The sequence below is a fragment of the Eurytemora carolleeae genome, unplaced genomic scaffold, assembly GCF_000591075.1.
Source record: "Eurytemora carolleeae unplaced genomic scaffold, Eaff_2.0 scaffold686, whole genome shotgun sequence".
Taxonomy (NCBI): domain Eukaryota; kingdom Metazoa; phylum Arthropoda; class Copepoda; order Calanoida; family Temoridae; genus Eurytemora; species Eurytemora carolleeae.
Window position 1 is genome coordinate 145,580 of NW_019396579.1, and position 18,131 is coordinate 163,710.

The 18,131-nt window shown below is 32.2% G+C and overlaps 2 protein-coding genes across 2 annotated transcripts in view; both read right to left on the bottom strand.

The window, feature by feature from the left end:
- LOC111705852 (RNA/RNP complex-1-interacting phosphatase-like) overlaps nucleotides 1-1,096 on the bottom strand; it is a 2,346-nt gene extending 1,250 nt beyond the window's left edge. Inside the window, exons 1-2 of the mRNA XM_023478544.1 lie at nucleotides 916-1,096; nucleotides 253-393 (exon numbers count right to left, since the gene is read on the bottom strand). Of these exons, the coding sequence (XP_023334312.1) occupies nucleotides 253-393; nucleotides 916-986 (212 nt within the window). The 5' untranslated portion in view covers nucleotides 987-1,096. The remainder of the gene's footprint in view (nucleotides 1-252; nucleotides 394-915) is intronic.
- Nucleotides 1,097-1,132: 36 nt separating this feature from the next.
- On the bottom strand, nucleotides 1,133-18,115 carry LOC111705847 (engulfment and cell motility protein 1). Its single transcript, XM_023478532.1, has 25 exons — nucleotides 18,001-18,115; nucleotides 16,587-16,661; nucleotides 15,962-16,047; nucleotides 15,721-15,785; nucleotides 15,381-15,474; nucleotides 14,855-14,901; nucleotides 14,640-14,737; nucleotides 14,439-14,565; nucleotides 14,265-14,346; nucleotides 13,898-13,969; nucleotides 13,516-13,609; nucleotides 13,163-13,262; nucleotides 12,750-12,822; nucleotides 12,494-12,570; nucleotides 11,731-11,792; nucleotides 10,837-10,930; nucleotides 10,286-10,362; nucleotides 8,769-8,830; nucleotides 7,203-7,308; nucleotides 4,495-4,578; nucleotides 4,164-4,252; nucleotides 3,820-3,958; nucleotides 3,425-3,488; nucleotides 2,972-3,092; nucleotides 1,133-2,177 (listed from the first exon to the last, which is right to left on the bottom strand). Exons 1-25 carry the CDS (start codon nucleotides 18,034-18,036, stop codon nucleotides 2,018-2,020), a joined length of 2,184 nt encoding a protein of 727 aa, XP_023334300.1. The 5' UTR covers nucleotides 18,037-18,115; the 3' UTR covers nucleotides 1,133-2,017.
- Nucleotides 18,116-18,131: the final 16 nt, after the last annotated feature.

Sequence of the window (18,131 nt, forward strand, 5' to 3'; positions counted from 1 at the left end):
AAAAATTGGAAGATTTGAACCAAAAATGAAGGCGGGGCCCCCCCCCCCTACATCAAATGTGCCAACTCCACCATCCCCTTTACTATTAAGGCAGGAAAAATCTTAATTTTTCGAATAAATGGTCGTAAGCTCAGTTCAAAAAACATATAAAATTCTTAATTTGTAAAAGAAAGAAATTTACAAAAGCCTATTATAATATAATATAATATAATATAATATAATATAATATCTATATACTTATTAGGTATATACCTGGAAGTATAAGTTAGATCTATAACAAGACCTAGATCTGGAATAGATTGAATCAGGTTTGGAATCCCCCAGTTATTGTCTACACCTGGAGCAACCTTACTCAAGAGGTTGGATTTCAACGGCACCTTGAAGCTGATGAACCTTAACATCAAGAAGTTGGAAAATCTATTAATTTTTTTTTATTTAAAACAGAAAGTTATTAGAGGAGTTTTTTCATCTATGCAAAGATAGGGAGAAAGGGGACATGTAATTTTCAACAACAAAAAACATTTCAAACATTTTCTGTCACTAAGGTTAAAAAAACACGAAGAACTTAAAACAGATATTTTGTTTTAATTGAGTATGAATGGTACCGGTCCTGAGCAAAATCTGTCGAAACATCTAAAAATGGCAAACTTTATATCACGCTTGCTCCTATCAAGAAATAAAAAATAATATTTCTTCCTTGATACATTCTATTATAAGATTACACTTACAGTTGTGAAATTGCTTCTCTTTCAGGAAGTTAACTTGAAATAAGGACGACGGTTCCTTTAAGAAAAAACAATAAATAAATTTTTTTATGAAGAGTTGGAAAAGGGCGCGGGGGGGGGGGTGTAGAGGGGTCCCCTTCACCTTCCCCTCTGGCGGAGGTGAAGACACCGTTAGGACTATTTTTCGTACCTGGTGCCTTTTATCACATTCCCTGAGTTCGAGTAGTCCTCCCACCTATCCGGTACACCCTTGAATCCCATCCTAGTAACAGCTCTTCTATCTTTTATCTAATATTTAACAAGTTGGAATAAAATATATCATCAAATATCTAGAAAATATTCGTATTCCATATATTTGCATTTTCTCTGAAATTTAGTTAAACTAATTCTTTTGGTAAATGCATAGATTACAAATCATAAGATTTAATACGAGGCATTGAAAACAGCTTTAGACATACAAACATAGACAAACATTTAGTACATATACATAAGAGTACTGAACAAATGTTGTGACTAGAGAACCTGATATAAAAATAAATGCATAAAAATACAAAAAATTGTTTACAAATGTGATTATACTTTCATGGTAATGGTTTTTGAATGGGTAATCTGCAAGCCGAAAAATAAGTTTAAAAATCAAGGCGAGCGCACCAATCATGTTTTTTTTTCACAAAAACTGGCGAATTATGGTAAAAATAATGCGATACAGTCAGGGTTCTCAAGTTATCTTACAAAACTAATGCTCCAAGTTGACGACAAAAAATCCATTGTAATATAGTATTTGGCTTACAACAACAAAAAACAAGGCATTTAAAAATTTACAAAATTTAAAATATGAAATACTACAAAATTTAATGGTTTTATTAGCTATCTTTGGTTTTTTAATCTTCATTTCATTATCAAAGCTTTAAGTACTAAACAAACAATACGAATCACCAAATTGAGTATTTTTTTTTACAAAATACAAAAAGTGCGAAGAGTACACAAAGTTTAAACTTTTGCGGAATTACTGCTACAACTTTTGAAGCTTGCAAATCATTTAGTTTCATTCTTCACCGAAGAGTAAGAAAAGTAAACTTGTTAGGGTTGGATTCCAAAACGTTTTTTCTCATTAAAAGCTCGTTCATAAATTGCAGTTTCTGTTTGAAAACATCTCCCTTTTCTTAGACAGGAACTCCCTGAGACAAAGCGCGTAAGTAACCCTTCTCTGAAGATAAACGCTTTACGAAAAAATAATAATCATCATTTGTAAATTGTCAATAGAAAGATGTTAAAGAGTTATCCGCCCTCGGTCAGTTGTTGAGAGAAAAGTTTAGGTTTGGTGGAGGCGGAGGAATAACAGGAGCGGATGCTGGAAGTTCCATACCCTCTAGGTCCAGCAGGCGGAGCTTCACTTCCATATTAAGTAATATCTCCTTCTCCTTCAGATAATCTCCGCTTGCCATTCGCTTCCTGATCATTATTTGATTTATTTTTTCATCAATAAGCGTTATCAACTATATAACAACAGTCCTAAGATTGACGGAGATTTTAAAAATTTTAGGTTTTATGAAACTGGAAAAGGTTTTGACGAAAATTGACAAATTAATTTTATCTAAAAACATTTCTAAGTTTGATGTTTTAGTGAAAAAGCGAAAGCAGAAAAAAAAACAATGTTTTTATGAAACTATTGTGTGCTTTATCATTCTTCCTCTCTTCATCGTGAATTTATATAATTTATAAAATGAACGTGCTATAGAGTTAATCATCGTGGAATAAAGTTAAATTAGCTGTACATTATAGCACGTTTGCTATAAAGTAATCATCGTGCTGTAATGTTAAACTAGCTGTACACTATAGCACGTGCGCTATAAAGTTTTGATTGGTTCCCAGATTTTCTCCAAAAAATTTAGGATATTTCCAAAATATTTTTTCAATTTAAATGAAAATAAAATTGAAATCAAATTTATATTTTGACTTCTGCTTTGTTTCAAAGCTTTTTTCATCTAGAAATAGACATTGAAATAAGACAAGTACACAAACGTTTCATAAAATCACCTATAACACTATTATTTTGGCACGATATACATTAAAAAAGTTTTTGAACTTAAATTTTATAACATTACGAACCAAAATAACAGTGTTATGAGTAGTTATTAGCGACATCTTACTCCCATACCTCTAACTCGATGTAAATACATTAAATAAGAAATCAATTAAGGAATTATAATTGATCCCACCCCCCTTGTTTGTAAAGATAAACTGACCCTAGAAGTGTATTGATGCCGTCCTGCCAGTAATTAAAGGTTTGCTCGTCCTGAGCTATACAATCCAGGGATCCGTTCTCCGCCAGGATAGAGAACGCAGTCCGAGACAACTCAGAATTGGCTAAAAAAATGGTTAATAATAAGATAAAATTACCGCTACAACAAAATTCATTAATCACTGAAAAATAACAGTTATCATTACAAAAAGAGATAAAGAAATCTGGGAAGGAAATTCTCAAAATATTAAGAACAAATGGCGGGCTGGTCGAAATTGAAAAAAAATTGATTTTTTTGAACTTTGTAATTCATCAATGTTAAGAGAAACCCTGCAAAATTTTGCGTTTTACAAATATCCAAAAAAAATGGCGGTTTAAAAGCAACATTTTAACGCTAAAAAATTTGCTTGAAGAGGGGTGCGAAGCGCCCTGAAAGATATACAAGAATGTTTTATACCTTTTGGGTATTCCTTGAGAAAAGTACAGTTTCCACCAATCTGAATATCTTTGATATCTTGAACCTAAAATGTTAAAATTAAAATACCCCATTTAATTTTAAGCTCCATTTTATTCTCCACTTGATGGACCAATGACAAATAGTGTTTTGTTCTAAAACGTTTTTGAAAAAACAGAATGGAATATGGAATATTAATTTAAATTTCTTTTTCAAATTTGGTCAATCCGGTTTTTGTTAAGAAGGTATTGAAATACCTCAAAATGTAGTATTTTTATACATCTGATACAATTGATACAATTTTTATTTTAGAAGTGGCAAGTTCTTAACTTAAATAACAATGTCCCCACAATGATTGGGAGTCTGCACACTTTAATCAAAGGAGCCCAAATCCTTACCTGAACCTTAGGCTCCAGGTCCTCTATGGTTGGGACGGTCTTCTCGTGGTTCCACTCTCCGGAGTATAGGGTCTTGTGGTTGGGGTGAAGCTTCAAGTACTTATATTGTCCTTTTAACACCTCACCGTTCTTCTTTAATCTAATAAACAAGATTGGTTGGATCAGATTCATTAAATTAAATATAATATCATGGCGTCATGTATGCCGATTGCCGAGTAAGTCAAGAATAACATAAGTATTTTATTGTGTATATCAAAGGATACCGCTGTAAACCGGGCATTGTCATCCTTGGATGAGGATCACTTGAAATTACGCTAACAGACTTCAGTCCCTTAAAGTCTTACTTTTGAAATCTTGTTCCCTCCACCATAAAGCTGTATCTCTGCTGTTGTATCAACTCCTCGATCTCGTGGCATAAATGAGCTTTTAGAACCTTAAAATAGATTTTCCATATATTTCACTTTTTTTCATTATCTCTTTAACTTGTTTTTATTAAACATTTAATTACACTCTTCTATTTATTATTTTGTAATTTGAGAGAATTTTTTCTTTTTCTTACAATTTTATTTTAAACTTATTTGAGATCTATTCTTTATATTTTTTGGTTAAAATTTTAAGTTTTTAAAAAACTTTAGCAATTTAATGGCATACAATTAAAACCTACTATATGCTCACCTTTACTGGTTCGCTCTCTTTCCAGGGATCCTTGGAGTTTGCATCCTTCTGCCATTTCTTACTGATATCTGTATAAGATCTTACCTAAATAAACCAATATTGTTTTTTTAAATATATTTAATTCTCAAAATGGCATAATCTGTGCTGTGAGTGAGAACTCAAATTCTAAACAAAAATCTTTTTGTAATTTAAGTTTTTATTTATTTAATGTACTGGGTGGCCCAATAAACATAGGAATTCAGTGAAGAATTCGATATCGTCTTTTTAAATAACTTTTTGATTTAGTTAAGTGATGCCTACTGAGAAATCTGTAATCTGTAAGAGTTTCGTCTGCTATGTTCACATTTTGTTTGTTTATGTTTTGACTGCATACGGTTGTACTTAGTAAAACAAGAAAATTGCAGTATACAAACAGATTAAACTTGTCCGTCTTCACTGTTCATCTTGCGAAGACATTATAGACACATCTTTACAGTCTTTTACCCTTTTCATAAAATAAACTCTAGCAGACATAATAATATTATGGGTTTTGAAATTAGGTATTACAATGCTAATTCAAACAAAGACGATATCCAATTTGTCACTGAATTCCCATGTTTTTTGGGGCACCCTGTACTGTCCCATTCAGCCTTCTATAGATCGTTCAGTGTGTATTAGCCCAGAGGCGGAACTTTAAGAGAGTTATAATTAGTTTTTATTACCAATCAACCTACAGTAAGATCATGTCATATAGTTGTTGAGTGAAACTCCCAAGGTTTATTTTATGGGGTCTATACATTAGTGTAGATAATAGATATAAATGTAAGAATTTGAAAATGGTCCAACCAATCATGTGAAATAATATTTCTAAAAAACAATTTGATATCTCCGAAATTGCCTTAACCCATTCAGGAAGCCCGGGTTCTGCTAACAGGTTTCATGAAAATACTCATCTTAAATTTCGGGCTCAAAGCTGATCGAATCGTGTATATGCAATGAACGATGCCCGTATGGGTTCATCGAACCAATTTAGCCTTTCTTTTTAGGAAGAAAGGCTTTTGACAAAATTTTCTTTAATGTGCTAAACAATATTTGTCATGCCTGTTTATTGGTTGCTATTTACTCATGAGAAAATTAATTGTTTAGTGAGATTGTGAGTTTAACCCAGAACTTCAGAATCATCGAAAGATTTTATAAAATGTCGTCTTGACAATTTTTTTCAATGTGGTTTCCACGGTAATGTTGATCCGCTCTACTGCCCATCCGTCCTATTGCACATCCGCTATACTGCCCATCCGGCCTACTGCAACATCTGACCTACGACAGCTGTAGGTCGGATGGGCATATCTTCTTGCCCATCCGACCTATTCAGCAGCTTTTGTCATGCCTATAGCGCAGTAGGGTAGAAATAATTAATTGTAGCTGTCGGACGGCCGATCAATTTTGTAGGTCAGATGGGCACTTTTTGTAGGTCGGATGGGCATTTTTCGTAGGTCGGATGGTCATTTTTCGTAGGTCGGATGGGCACTTTTTGTAGGTCGGATGGGCATTTTTCGTAGGTCGGATGGGCATTTTTCGTAGGTCGGATGGGCACTTTTCGTAGGTCGGATGGGCATTTTTCGTAGGTCGGATGGGCAACCGACCTACGAAAAATGCCCATCCGACCTACGAAAAATGTGCCCATCCGACCTACGAAAAATGCCCATCCGACCTACGAAAAATGTGCCCATCCGACTTAAGGCCCATCAGACCTACTAACGTGTCCAAGCGACAGCTTAAAGTAGGTCGGATGCACCAATATGCTGTTTTTAACGTGCCCATCCGACCTACAGTGCATCGGACCTACCACAGCTGTTAAAACCACGTGCTTGTAGGTCGGATGGGCAGTAGAGGGGATGGGCGTAGGTCCAAAAATACACCATCGGTTTCCACTATTATGCCTAAATCTCAGTAATTGTAAAAATACATAAAAAGTCATGAAATATGCGGATACAGTAATAAAGAGATCATTATAATTATTCTATTAGAAAACTAAATATCTGCAGCATTATAATATCAGTAAGTTTATAAAACGACATTTTATAAATTTTTTCGATGTCTCCGAAGTTTTGGGTTAAACTCTAAAGCTTCCACAATCCTCGAACATGAAAGATGCACAATGGTTTCAATGTTTGTTTACTATTCATGTTCAAGGACCAAAACAATGACGTTGTTATTGTTTAATTTGTTAGGTTTATTTTTAGATTTTGTGTTGGCGGAGTAAATTACTTGCGGTTTCTTTCAAGAACGTTAATTGGAAATTTAGAACAAAAACATCATATTTGTATTCTCATTATTCTAAAATTATCCTAAATTACGCGTTAGTAGAACTTTAATGTTGCTCCTTTTTAATCTATTATCTCTAATTTGTGTTTACATGGAATAAATAATACAAAAGTTTTAAAATCTTAAAACATTTTCGTGAACAATGTCTTCAATACAAAATGGGTTCTTACAGTTTCTTTATTGAAACAAATCTATTTTTTATCATTGCAAAAGTTGTAGCCGAAAAAATGTAAAGCATGTTAATAATCCCCCCCCCCCAAAAAAAAACAATAAAATATCAAGGAAGAAGGTTTAGGACAGGTGAAAGAAATCTGGAAGGGGGATGGGGGGAGGGGAAGGGTTGGCATGAAACACACAAAAGAAATATCGACATTTATAAATATAAAATCATTGATATTTTTTACCTTATTCCTAAACTCGTCAAAAGTTTTAGGTCCGCTGTTAGTCTTTCCTTGGAGGGCTTTCTCCACCTGTTCACGGACCACATCGAATACCTTCTTAAAGTCCTCCCTGATCAATACTTGCATAATTCTATGTTTTCTGTATTTTTCTTTTTAATTTTGAAGGAACTATCGTTGTTATTTTTTAGTGACTTTCCATTTTAAGGCGGGATATGTCCGAATCACAAGGATAAATTTTAAACCTTAATCTGATCAATGATATGGAAACTATTGTAATTTCTTTAAGCTTGGAAAGTGATATATCCGAACAACTTTCCCCGTTGTTTCTGAGGCAGAAATACGCAAGTAACTGTTTGGAGAAACTGCAATTGAAAACAATCAATTTTTAAATAGAAGATAATAGATATCTCATGTGTTCTTAATCTTAAACAGTAGATAATGGATATCCCATGGGTTCTTGATCTTAAATAGAAGATAATGGATATCCCATGTGTTCTTAAATAGTAGATAATGGATATCTCATGTGTTCTTGATCTTAAATAGAAGATAATGGATATCCCATGTGTTCTTGATCTTAAATAGAAGATAATGGATATCCCATTTGTTCTTGATCTTAAATAGTAGATAATGGATATCCCATGTGTTCTTGATCTTAAATAGAAGATAATGGATATCCCATGTGTTCTTAATCTTAAATAGTAGATAATGGATATCTCATGTGTTCTTGATCTTAAATAGAAGATAATGGATATCTCATGTGTTCTTGATCAGAATTTATTTTAATGGTACCAAATTATGAATCGGACAGGGAGAATTTCTTAATCTGCGGTCTCTAGTCCCTTTGATATCGGATTGTTTAATATTTAAGTAGTCTTCAGAAGCAAGAAAACAATTACATTTCGAGTAATTACTAAAAATTTAAACCATTTAAAGTTTTTCTTTGAATGATAAAGTTGACAATCAAATCAAAAAAGGAATTGATCGATCAAAACTTTATACACAATCAAGTTGCAAAGATACAGGGATTAGAATATTTCAGTTTGTGATAAAGACTCAATTCCTTTAAATGAATTTTTTCCCCTTGGAAAACTTAAAAATATGATGTAATTTAGTTAGAGGTTGGAAGTTGTAAATGGACTAAATTAGTTTAACATGCAGTAAATCCCAGATATAGGAATACATAGACCGTCATAAGTTTTTTTAGATAATTCTAAAGAAACTTATTTTTATTTTAAAATAACGGTAAATTAATAGCCCTGAAATAGGAATGTAATTGATATATTAATATTAAACTCATTTTTCCACGGCATTTGATCTTAAATATGAAATACAAAATTATAAAATCTTGCTATGTATTTATATATCTGGGATTCACTGCATTATATTTTGTGGGGAAAATAACTTATCTCTTATTGGTTAATTAACTGGAGTGGAGTGTTTATCAATATCTATCAAGTTTTTTCATCATTGACGGGTCATTGACCTCCCCTTGAAGAGAGTACAAGGTTAACTTATGCCTGTCTTAAAAAGTTTCCAGCTCTAGTACAGGAAATGAATTATTCAAGTTTCCTGGTTGCTCTCATCTCCTTCCAGGTCTTATTCAAGATAATAACACAATGGGTGTAGAACTCCTGACAACATATAAATATTAGACATTTAAATATTATTTGAGAGGGGTCTTACAGTTCTCTTGCCGGCTTGTGGCAAAAAATTAATCAAGTTTTAATCATAAAATTCTGCTAAATTAACATTGTGCAGTTTTTTACTAATCCGAAATGAAACTTTTAATAAAAAATTAATTGATTAACGCTATAATATGATAGTGTGGGGGGGGGGGAGAACTGTTAAAATATTGTTTCTAAAACGAGAAGAATTGATCATTGTGTATTCTTTAACAAACGCACGCGTAAGAAATATAGTAAGATTATTTAATTAGATTTGAACTCCTAAAATAGATATTTTATAAATCATATTTGCGAGTAGAGTAAATATTCTTTTAATCGTGTAACAAATTTTATTCATTAACTACGGGTAAAAATATGGAGCAGTTTGTTGATAAAAGTGCTCGAATCCACCTGGCACTAGTTCTAACGTTTTCTTTGATACAGTTCAAAAAAAATATTTGAGAATTTTTAACATGTTTTTTAAACACATTTAGATTTTAGCTTTTTTGTGAAATCAAATCAGTAATGTAAACCAGAAAAAAAACTCAAAATGAGTATCAAAATACCCGTCTTAAAACAACTGAATTTAGAAACGTTAAAATCGTTAAAATCTCTTGAAAATTTCTCAATTTAAAAGCAAAATATTTGTTATGAGTATTAAAAAAACATCCTAAATAAAGCAGTTATAAAAATACTGAAAATGGACAAATGGATGGTATTCAGCGTGAGTTACTTTTCTTAATTTAGAAAAATAATAAAAATCCCCGTTCTGAACCTAGTAATAAAAGTAAGTCATACACAATAAGTTTACTACTGGTACATTACCAGAAAAGGGAGAACATTTGATCATTAAGGGAGAATTATTCCCCGTAGTCTAAGGTTAAAGTAGTTGAACTACGTCTTCTCAGTTCAACTACTATCGCTGTAAATTAAATCTGGTTCTGTGCGTAGTGTAGTGATCTACAGTACTTTTATTGGATATTGGAGTCAATATAAAATATTTTAAAGCAATTAATTATTTATGTAAAAAATCTCGATGTAAATAGTTAGGCGCCCTTAATAACTTAACATATTTGGAGAATATTTTTTTAAAAGATTTGATTGGATAATAAATATTTTTTAAAAGATTTGATTGGATAATAAATATTTTTTAAAAGATTTGATTGGATAATAAATATTTTTTAAAAGATTTGATTGGATAATAAATATTTTTTAAAAGATTTGATTGGATAATAAATATTTTTTTAAAGATTTGATTGGATAATAAATATTTTTCTTTAAACCTCTAAACATGGATTTAACCGTAAATCTTAACTCAGTTTACCTCCTCTCTAAAAATGAAGATTTTTTTTTAAATATATCAAAAATCTATTTTAAGAAAATTTTCAAATTTCTCAAAAATTATCATAATATCTGTAATACCTCAAAAGGATGTTCACATTTAAAGAACATTTCTTGATAGCGAACATTTCCTGCAGATAAGGGTGGCGAATCTATCCCTGCAAAATATATATCTTGTAAAATAATTTAAAAAGTACTGAAAATTTTACTATCAACTTTTCATCATGTTATAAATATGGCTATATTTCCAAGAGAATATGGTTGATTGCAATTATCATTATCATTATCATTATCATTATCATTATCATTATCATTATCATTATCATTATCATTATCATTATCATTATCATTATTATTATCATTATCATTATCATTATCATTATCATTATCATTATCATTATCATTATCATTATCATTACAATTATCATTATCATTATCATTATCATTATCATTATCATTATCATTATAGTTATCATTATCATTATCATTAACATTATCATTATCATTATCATTATTATCATCATTATCATTATCATTATCATTATCATTGTCATTATCATTATCATTATCATTATCATTATCATTATCATTATCATTATTATCATCATTATCATATTATCATTATAATTTACCTAGTATTTCCCCTAGTAGTTTAACCAACTCTATACTACTTGCTGCAAAGGGGCATTCATGATTATCCATCCTGCAGGAGTTCTCCAGCACCACCTTAGATAATGTTTATAGCACCACATTGGATAATGTTTATAGCACCACCTTGGATAATGTTTATAGCACCAACTTGGATAATGTTTATAGCACCACTTTGGATAATGTTTATACCCCCACCTTTGAAAATGTCTGTAGCACCACCTTGGATATTGTTTATACCACCACCTTGGACATTGTTTATAGCACCACCATCGACATTGTTTATCGCATCACCTTGGATAATTTTTATAACACCACCTTGGATATTGTTTATACCACCACCTTGGATATTGTTTATAGCACCACCTTGGATATTGTTTATAGCACCACCTTGGATATTGTTTATAGCACTCACCTTGGATAATTTTTATAACACCACCTTGGATATTTTGTTTATAGCACCACCTTGGATATTGTTTATAGCACCACCTTGGATATTGTTTATAGCACCACCTTGGATATTGTTTATAGCACTTTTTTAAGCGATACCTCATTTGAGGTTTCAACATTTACAGACAAAATGTTTTTTTTAGAAAAATCCAACAATTAATAAAGTGAAGACAAGGGATCGTTTTAAAATCAAATTTTTAAAAAAATAACACTGATTCAAAAACATTGACTATTTAAAAGTGGTGATCAAGGAAGATACACTAGAAACCCTATGTCTTTGTTAACAAAAAAAAATGTACTGCATAAACTCAAAGCTGCGCTGTCTAATAAAAATATGTATTCCTTCCAAAAACTTCTGTACGCTTTTTTATGTAAACAAAGAATTGAGGATTCCCGGTGCATTGATGTAGTTTATAGAGATAACCCACCTTGGTAAACTCGTCCGTATGATTCTTGGCAAAATAGTCCATACAGTCCAGAGCCAAAACACCTTGAAATCTGGATTTTAACTAAAACTAACCATAACCTGTATCATTAAACCTATCATGCATATCCTAGATGATCCATGATGTAAAACGAAAAGTAATGGAAGATTTTTCGAATGAATGGTTAAAGGGAGTGACCGGCTAAATATTTTAATTGAGCAGAGCGTTCAGTATTGTAGAGAAATCATTTAGAATTCATTTGAGACCCATAAGACGCTTTTTCGGTTTAAAATTGTTGAATAAAAGCGGGTTTCTTAAAATTATTCAGTAACGGCGAAGAAAAATGTAACAAAAATTATATAGTAAAATAATATGGCCTGTATAGGAACAGGTTGAGAAAAAATGTACTCTTATCATTGAAAATTTGCTATATCTCGCTGTATAGCACATTTTTTTCCGCTTGGGGTGCTGTCATCGATTTTCTGGAAAGTTTCAAGCTGAAAAGACGACATTTGAAGAAATCTGCCGATAAACTTTTGGAGAAGATAATGATTATAAATGCGTCAACAGTCACTTTAAAATAAAATCAATGTTTTATATTTATTATAAAACAATCTAACAATAAAAAAAATTAATATACCAGGCTCATAATAGGGGATTCTTACTTTGTGCAATATAACAGGCAGATTTCCCCTCCCCTCCCATCACCTCCCCTCTCCACTAACATCCCCCGTTATATTTATCCTTTATAAAGGTTATGTAGTACCTGGAGGAACTGTCATAAAATCCAGGGTTGGATCTTTTTCATTTGTGAATCCTAGTTTCTTGTAGTCCTGGGAATATCTACAACGAGTATTATATAATTGTTATAACTGGCAGTTTAAATTCAATATTCTGATGGTTAAATTGGCCGTGGAAACCCTTGGTGTATGGAATCTTCCTTCAAAGAAACTGTGTTACAGCGTGTCCCATTAAACTCGTAAAATATGATGCAACCTGCACAATTATAAATATGTTAGTACCGCGTGTTGTTCTTGACGTTGGGGGATTCCGTATCAAAGGCGGTGCTCCTTAAATCTTTAATCTTCTGCAGTGCTGAAATAAAAAAATGTGGTATCATTATTACTTTCCTTATTTTCAAAACTATTACTATTATGGAGAGTCACCTAAAGTTATGCCTACTTTTTCTTTTAAACCAAATTGATTTATTTGATCATTTTAATAGCCAAAGATGTTGTCTCCAACTAAAAACAAATGTTTGCTAAAAAATCAGGGGGGTGGGGGGTTCACAAAACTTTGTCCAGGGGGTAGCTTAATATGTTTTCTTGCCAAGGGGGGGGGGCCCTCCTTGAAAACATTGATTATATTAATCCAGGGGGGAGGGGCAATTGCCCCCCCTCCTTGTGAAAGCCTCTGACTAAATTCTATTATCTACCTAATGAGTCCTGAGGTTCAATCTTGGTAAGCATCCTGTCACGTATTTGTCTCTGCAGGATATGGTACTGAAGGGTGTACAGCTCGAAATCAAGAGGACCCTGAGATTAGTTCATGGTTACCACAATGAAGTTATTAGTTTGTCAAACGGAAAACAGGGAAAAATTATTAACATGGCAAAATCTTTTTCTAAAAATTTATTGGATTTATATTTAGAAATTACACTACAAAAATATCAAATAAAAAATGCTTGAAGTTAAAAGCTTTTAAAACTTATTATCATAAAAAGAAAACATTTTAAAAATTGATCTATTAAAAAAAATATAGAACAGACCATTTTGGTTTAAAATTTACCCTGAACTCCTCTGATATATTGGGAGAAAGAAGATGATCCTTAATAATTGTTCTACTCGGCTTTTCAGACAACATTCGAACCATGTCAGACTTTCTTAACAAACAAAATAAATAATGAAAGATGAAAGACATAAATAAAAAGTCGTCTCGAAATCTGTGAAAAATAAGAAAAAGATTGATAGTTAGGCCACAGTGTGAATATCAGTTAAAACCAACGAGTAAAGGTCCAATCATAAAATTTATTGTCAAAAAACCTTATAATTGGATTGTTTTAAACAGACAAATATCTGACGTAATACGATGATACATTGAGCTAAGACGACATTTATCGAGAGTGAACTTATTAAAACGCGCATGTTTAGAGTTTATAACATAAACTGACCTGCGAGGGTTTACTGACTGCAGTAGACTGTTGATCAGACGGAGAGAGCGAAGTTGTACTGTACACTGATTTCTATACAATATGTAAATAAAATGTATGAACCATGTACCGAAGTTGTTTTGTGCACTGATTCCTATACAAAATATACATAAACTATATGAACCATGTACATTTTAATTGTACAATGTAATATTTCATAATCTTGTGAATTATTTGTAATCTTAAAACATAGACATAATTACTTACTTTGTGTGTACCCGGTTCAATTAGCATTATATTCATAAACCACTTATATATGTTCGAATGCGCGTTATAATTCATCGATAAAAATCGAACACATGCTTTTAATAATCGATTAAAACCAAACCTGGAGAGAAGTGAGACTAGATTCGTCAACGCTAGAGGTCGTTCAAAATTATCAATACTCTCAGAATTCACACCACCTCGTGCTAAAAAATACTTCATTAAGCAGGGCCAACTTAAAAACCAGTCCGCCATTTTGTCCGGCATTTCAAACTGGTTTGAAAATTCCCGCATTTACCTGCAATGATGAGTATTTGAAGAGATTGTTCTAGAACGGCTGGATCTGTGTTAGCTGTATTGATATAACGAGCTAATCGATCAATAAACGATTGATCATTCGTCAAATTATCCGCAGAAATAATCTCCTAGCAATATTAAAAATAATAAATTTATGTCAAAAGAAGTTAAATTTGTTTTATATTTATAAATAGTTATGTACCTGGTCCATTAGTGCTGCTACTGTATGAAGTAGATTAACAATATCTGCTGTTTGTTGAAATTTATCTCCACTGATCATTAACATCAGATCTCCGAGTCCTGACAATTATTCATTCATTCATTTTCGACATCCTATCCCTTCCCTTACATATGGTGAACTTTTTTCTTTTTTTCTTTTGTTTATTTGAAGTTGATTTTAATATTCTTTACTCTTACCTTTCTTTGCAAAGAACTCAAGAGCAACTGTCTGATCAACACTCATTCTAAAATTATTGATTAATATGTATAAATAGAAGAGGGAGTGCTTTAAAAAGAATATGTTTTACTTATCCCTGCTCCTGTAAATCCTACCTGGAGAGTTTTCCTAGAATCTTACTTCTCTCAGCACTGTAAGCCCTAACTAAAAAGTTCTGTTAGAACTTTACTTCTATCAGGACATGAACCCCTACCTGGAGAGTTCTATTAGAACTTTCATTCTCTCAGGACTGGAAACCCTACCTAGAGAGTTCTGCTAAAAACTCACTTCTCTCAGGAAAGTAAACTCTACCTGGAGAGATCTGCTAAAACCTTACTTCTCTCCCGACTGTAAACCCAACCTAGAGAGATCTGCTAGAACCTTACTTCTCTCAGAACTGTAAACCCTGCCTGGAGAATTCTGCTAGAACCTCACTTCTCTCAGGACTTTAAGCCTACCTGGAGAGTTCTGCTAGAACCTCACATCTCTCAAGACTGTAAACCCTACCTGGAGAGTTCTGCTAGAACTTTACTTCTTTCAGGACCATCTGTTCCAGTCTTCAGCACTGTTAGGATACGGTTTACTGATTTCTCAGGGGACTCTATAAAAACAATTCTTCCAGTATTATTTAATATTAATTAATCAAGAGGTACTCGGATGGGTTGACAAATGATTTTCCTATACAGCGAACGAAAGGCCTACGTTGCGAAACGATTTCCATGGAAGAACGAATGAATCTATTTTTTTTTCATATGTGTATTCTTTTGTCCCCTATAAAAGAAATTTAAAAAAGAGGAGTGAAGCGCCCAATTTCATTTGGTTTAATTGTACTAATTACAAATTGTACCTGTGAGATCAATTACATTTCCGTATTTGGCATTCATCTCCTCCTTGTTCTTCTCAGTTACAATCCTGCAAAAAATAATACTGTATTGTATAATTTCATTCTGTACAACAATCCTCAGTTTAACACATAAATCACAATTTAAACAGAAAATAATGTACTTACCATTACTTGAGATTGGCTGGAACAAAATACAAGATATTTGGAAGTTTTCCTTATTGTTTGTAATACAGTCTTCATTTACCTATAGTCCTTTATTTTATTTCCTTTCTGGAATATGAGGCAGTAATCTTCTCCTATTCCAGGCATATTATGATGATCAACTAGCTCCTAAATAAATATTTCAAGAGAAAAATAAGAAGGGAGAAGAATATAAGATAGTGGACGGATTCAAGTAGAATTAAAGAAAGGAAGAAAATAAAAAGGTCCACCGGAAGTATGAAACAAAAACTGAAACGTTTGTTGTCTTCGTTTTCTATTTATAGTGAAATGTCGCTTAAGATTTGGCATAATGGAACTATTTTAGATTTAAAAAGAGTCCTGAGCTGGGAAATTTTTGTGTTGGATAATCCCGTTTGCTTTATCTCGATATCCACTGTGGACACTTCTGATTTTCTGCATAATTCTCTATTTTAGATATCGCTGCTGGGTTCCGACCAATGATTTCGCGCATTTTAGGCACTTTCTTGGATATCAAATTAAGATTAAATTTATCTGAAAATTAACAAAAAGATGTGATCAAGCATTGATCTCGATATCCACAATACAAGAGATTCCAGGTCTGAACATATTTAGGAATTTAGCGTTTATAACAATTTCAAATTACACAATCCCTATCGACGTTACCACAATATCATCCTGAAAATTACCTGTATTAAACTCTTCAATGGTTGTGATTTACTAATAACCCTGAGATCTGGATTTCCGTTGATGGAGAAGGCCACCTATTTCCAACCAACCATCATTATTTAAGCGATTGTTTAAAGTTTGAAACAAGATATGTCTTCGTGCCTTTCTCAGTCTTAGGAAATGTGGAAATGAGTGGATAGACTAGTGATTTAAAGAGACTGTACGCGTAATTCTGAAAACAAATGTGGAAGAAAATATTTTTTTTTTTACTTAAAAAGTGATAAGTTCAGATATTTCTCTATTGCTTCTTGTAAGCAAGAAATTAGCAAGTCACTTACTCGGAGAAATTAACATTTAAAAGGAACAAAAACATAAATTTCTTAATTATTCATACTTGATGAGATAAAGCTTTTAAGGGTATCTTAGTGAATCGGGCATTGTCATCTTTGCATGGAGGGTCACTAAAAGTGTAATTTCAAGTGACAATTTCTTGGTACCCTCAAAACTTTAGTTTGAATTAGATGTAGGGCTGGGCACGTTCCAACTTTTTCTAGCCGTTTTGTTTACGGTTATTTTCAACAGTTTAAAAATAAAAATTTCAGTTAGCCGTTAATTTTAAAGGTCGGCATTTTCCGTTTGATTTTTTAAATTACCGCTAGTTAACAATCTAATTTTATTAACGGTGTTAACGGATAATTTTCAACAATCATTAACAGCTTAAGCCGTTAATGGTACCATTTACGGCGAAAAAAATTCGTTAACGGTTAAAAAATCGTCAATGGCACAGCCGTTAACGGTATATTAGAGTATTAACGGAATTAACGGCGAACAAAGTTTCGTTAACGGTTTATACACACAGAAGACAACATATAAAAACATCAAAACGCGTAAAATTTTTAAACAGAAAATAACGAAATTTACCATTTTAGCATTTTAGTTAACTTTTTAACCGTTATTTTTTTCTTCAAAAACAGCCAATCCGTTTCGTTAATGACTTATATATTAATGTAACGGTTTTTGCCGTTCGTTAACGGACTCTTCCGTTAATTTTCGAAGACCTCCGTTTCGTTAACGGAACTTTGCCCAGCCCTAATTAGATGTCCATAAAAAGGAATTAACTAATAAAGTTTTAAAGAATTGCTTAGGTTATTGATCAATTAAATATCAAGTCATTCAATTATTTACTCGGCTTTTAAAACAAGTTCTTGTTTTAAAATTCACGGATTTAAAAATATTTGTTGGCGCATTTTTAAAAATCAAAAACTTTTAAACACAAATTTTTGGTAATTTTGAGCATCCATAAACCTTCCCTGGGGTCATGTGAGGTCCCACACAAAATTTGGACCACTTAAGTTAACCCGTTTTGAAGTTTATTGGAGACAAACAGACAGACAAGCAAAGAATATGTATAGATTTACTTATTTTGGTTGTTTCCTTCATTTTGTCATCGGCCTGACTCCCGTCAATCATTTTACGATTTTTCTGTAATTTTCTTTTTTGTATTTTTCCTAATATATTTGTACATTGTAAATATATGAAGTTTAAAGGATTGAAATATTGATTGA

Coding starts and splice junctions, on each gene's coding strand:
- LOC111705847 (XM_023478532.1), bottom strand. CDS start 18,036: ATGATTGACGGGAGTCAGGCCGATGACAAAATGAAG. Junction 10,931..11,730: donor ATACGGACGAGTTTACCAAG/GTGGGTTATCTC, acceptor ACATTATCTAAG/GTGGTGCTGGAGAACTCCTG. Junction 4,579..7,202: donor TTGACGAGTTTAGGAATAAG/GTAAAAAATATC, acceptor TGGTTTATTTAG/GTAAGATCTTATACAGATAT.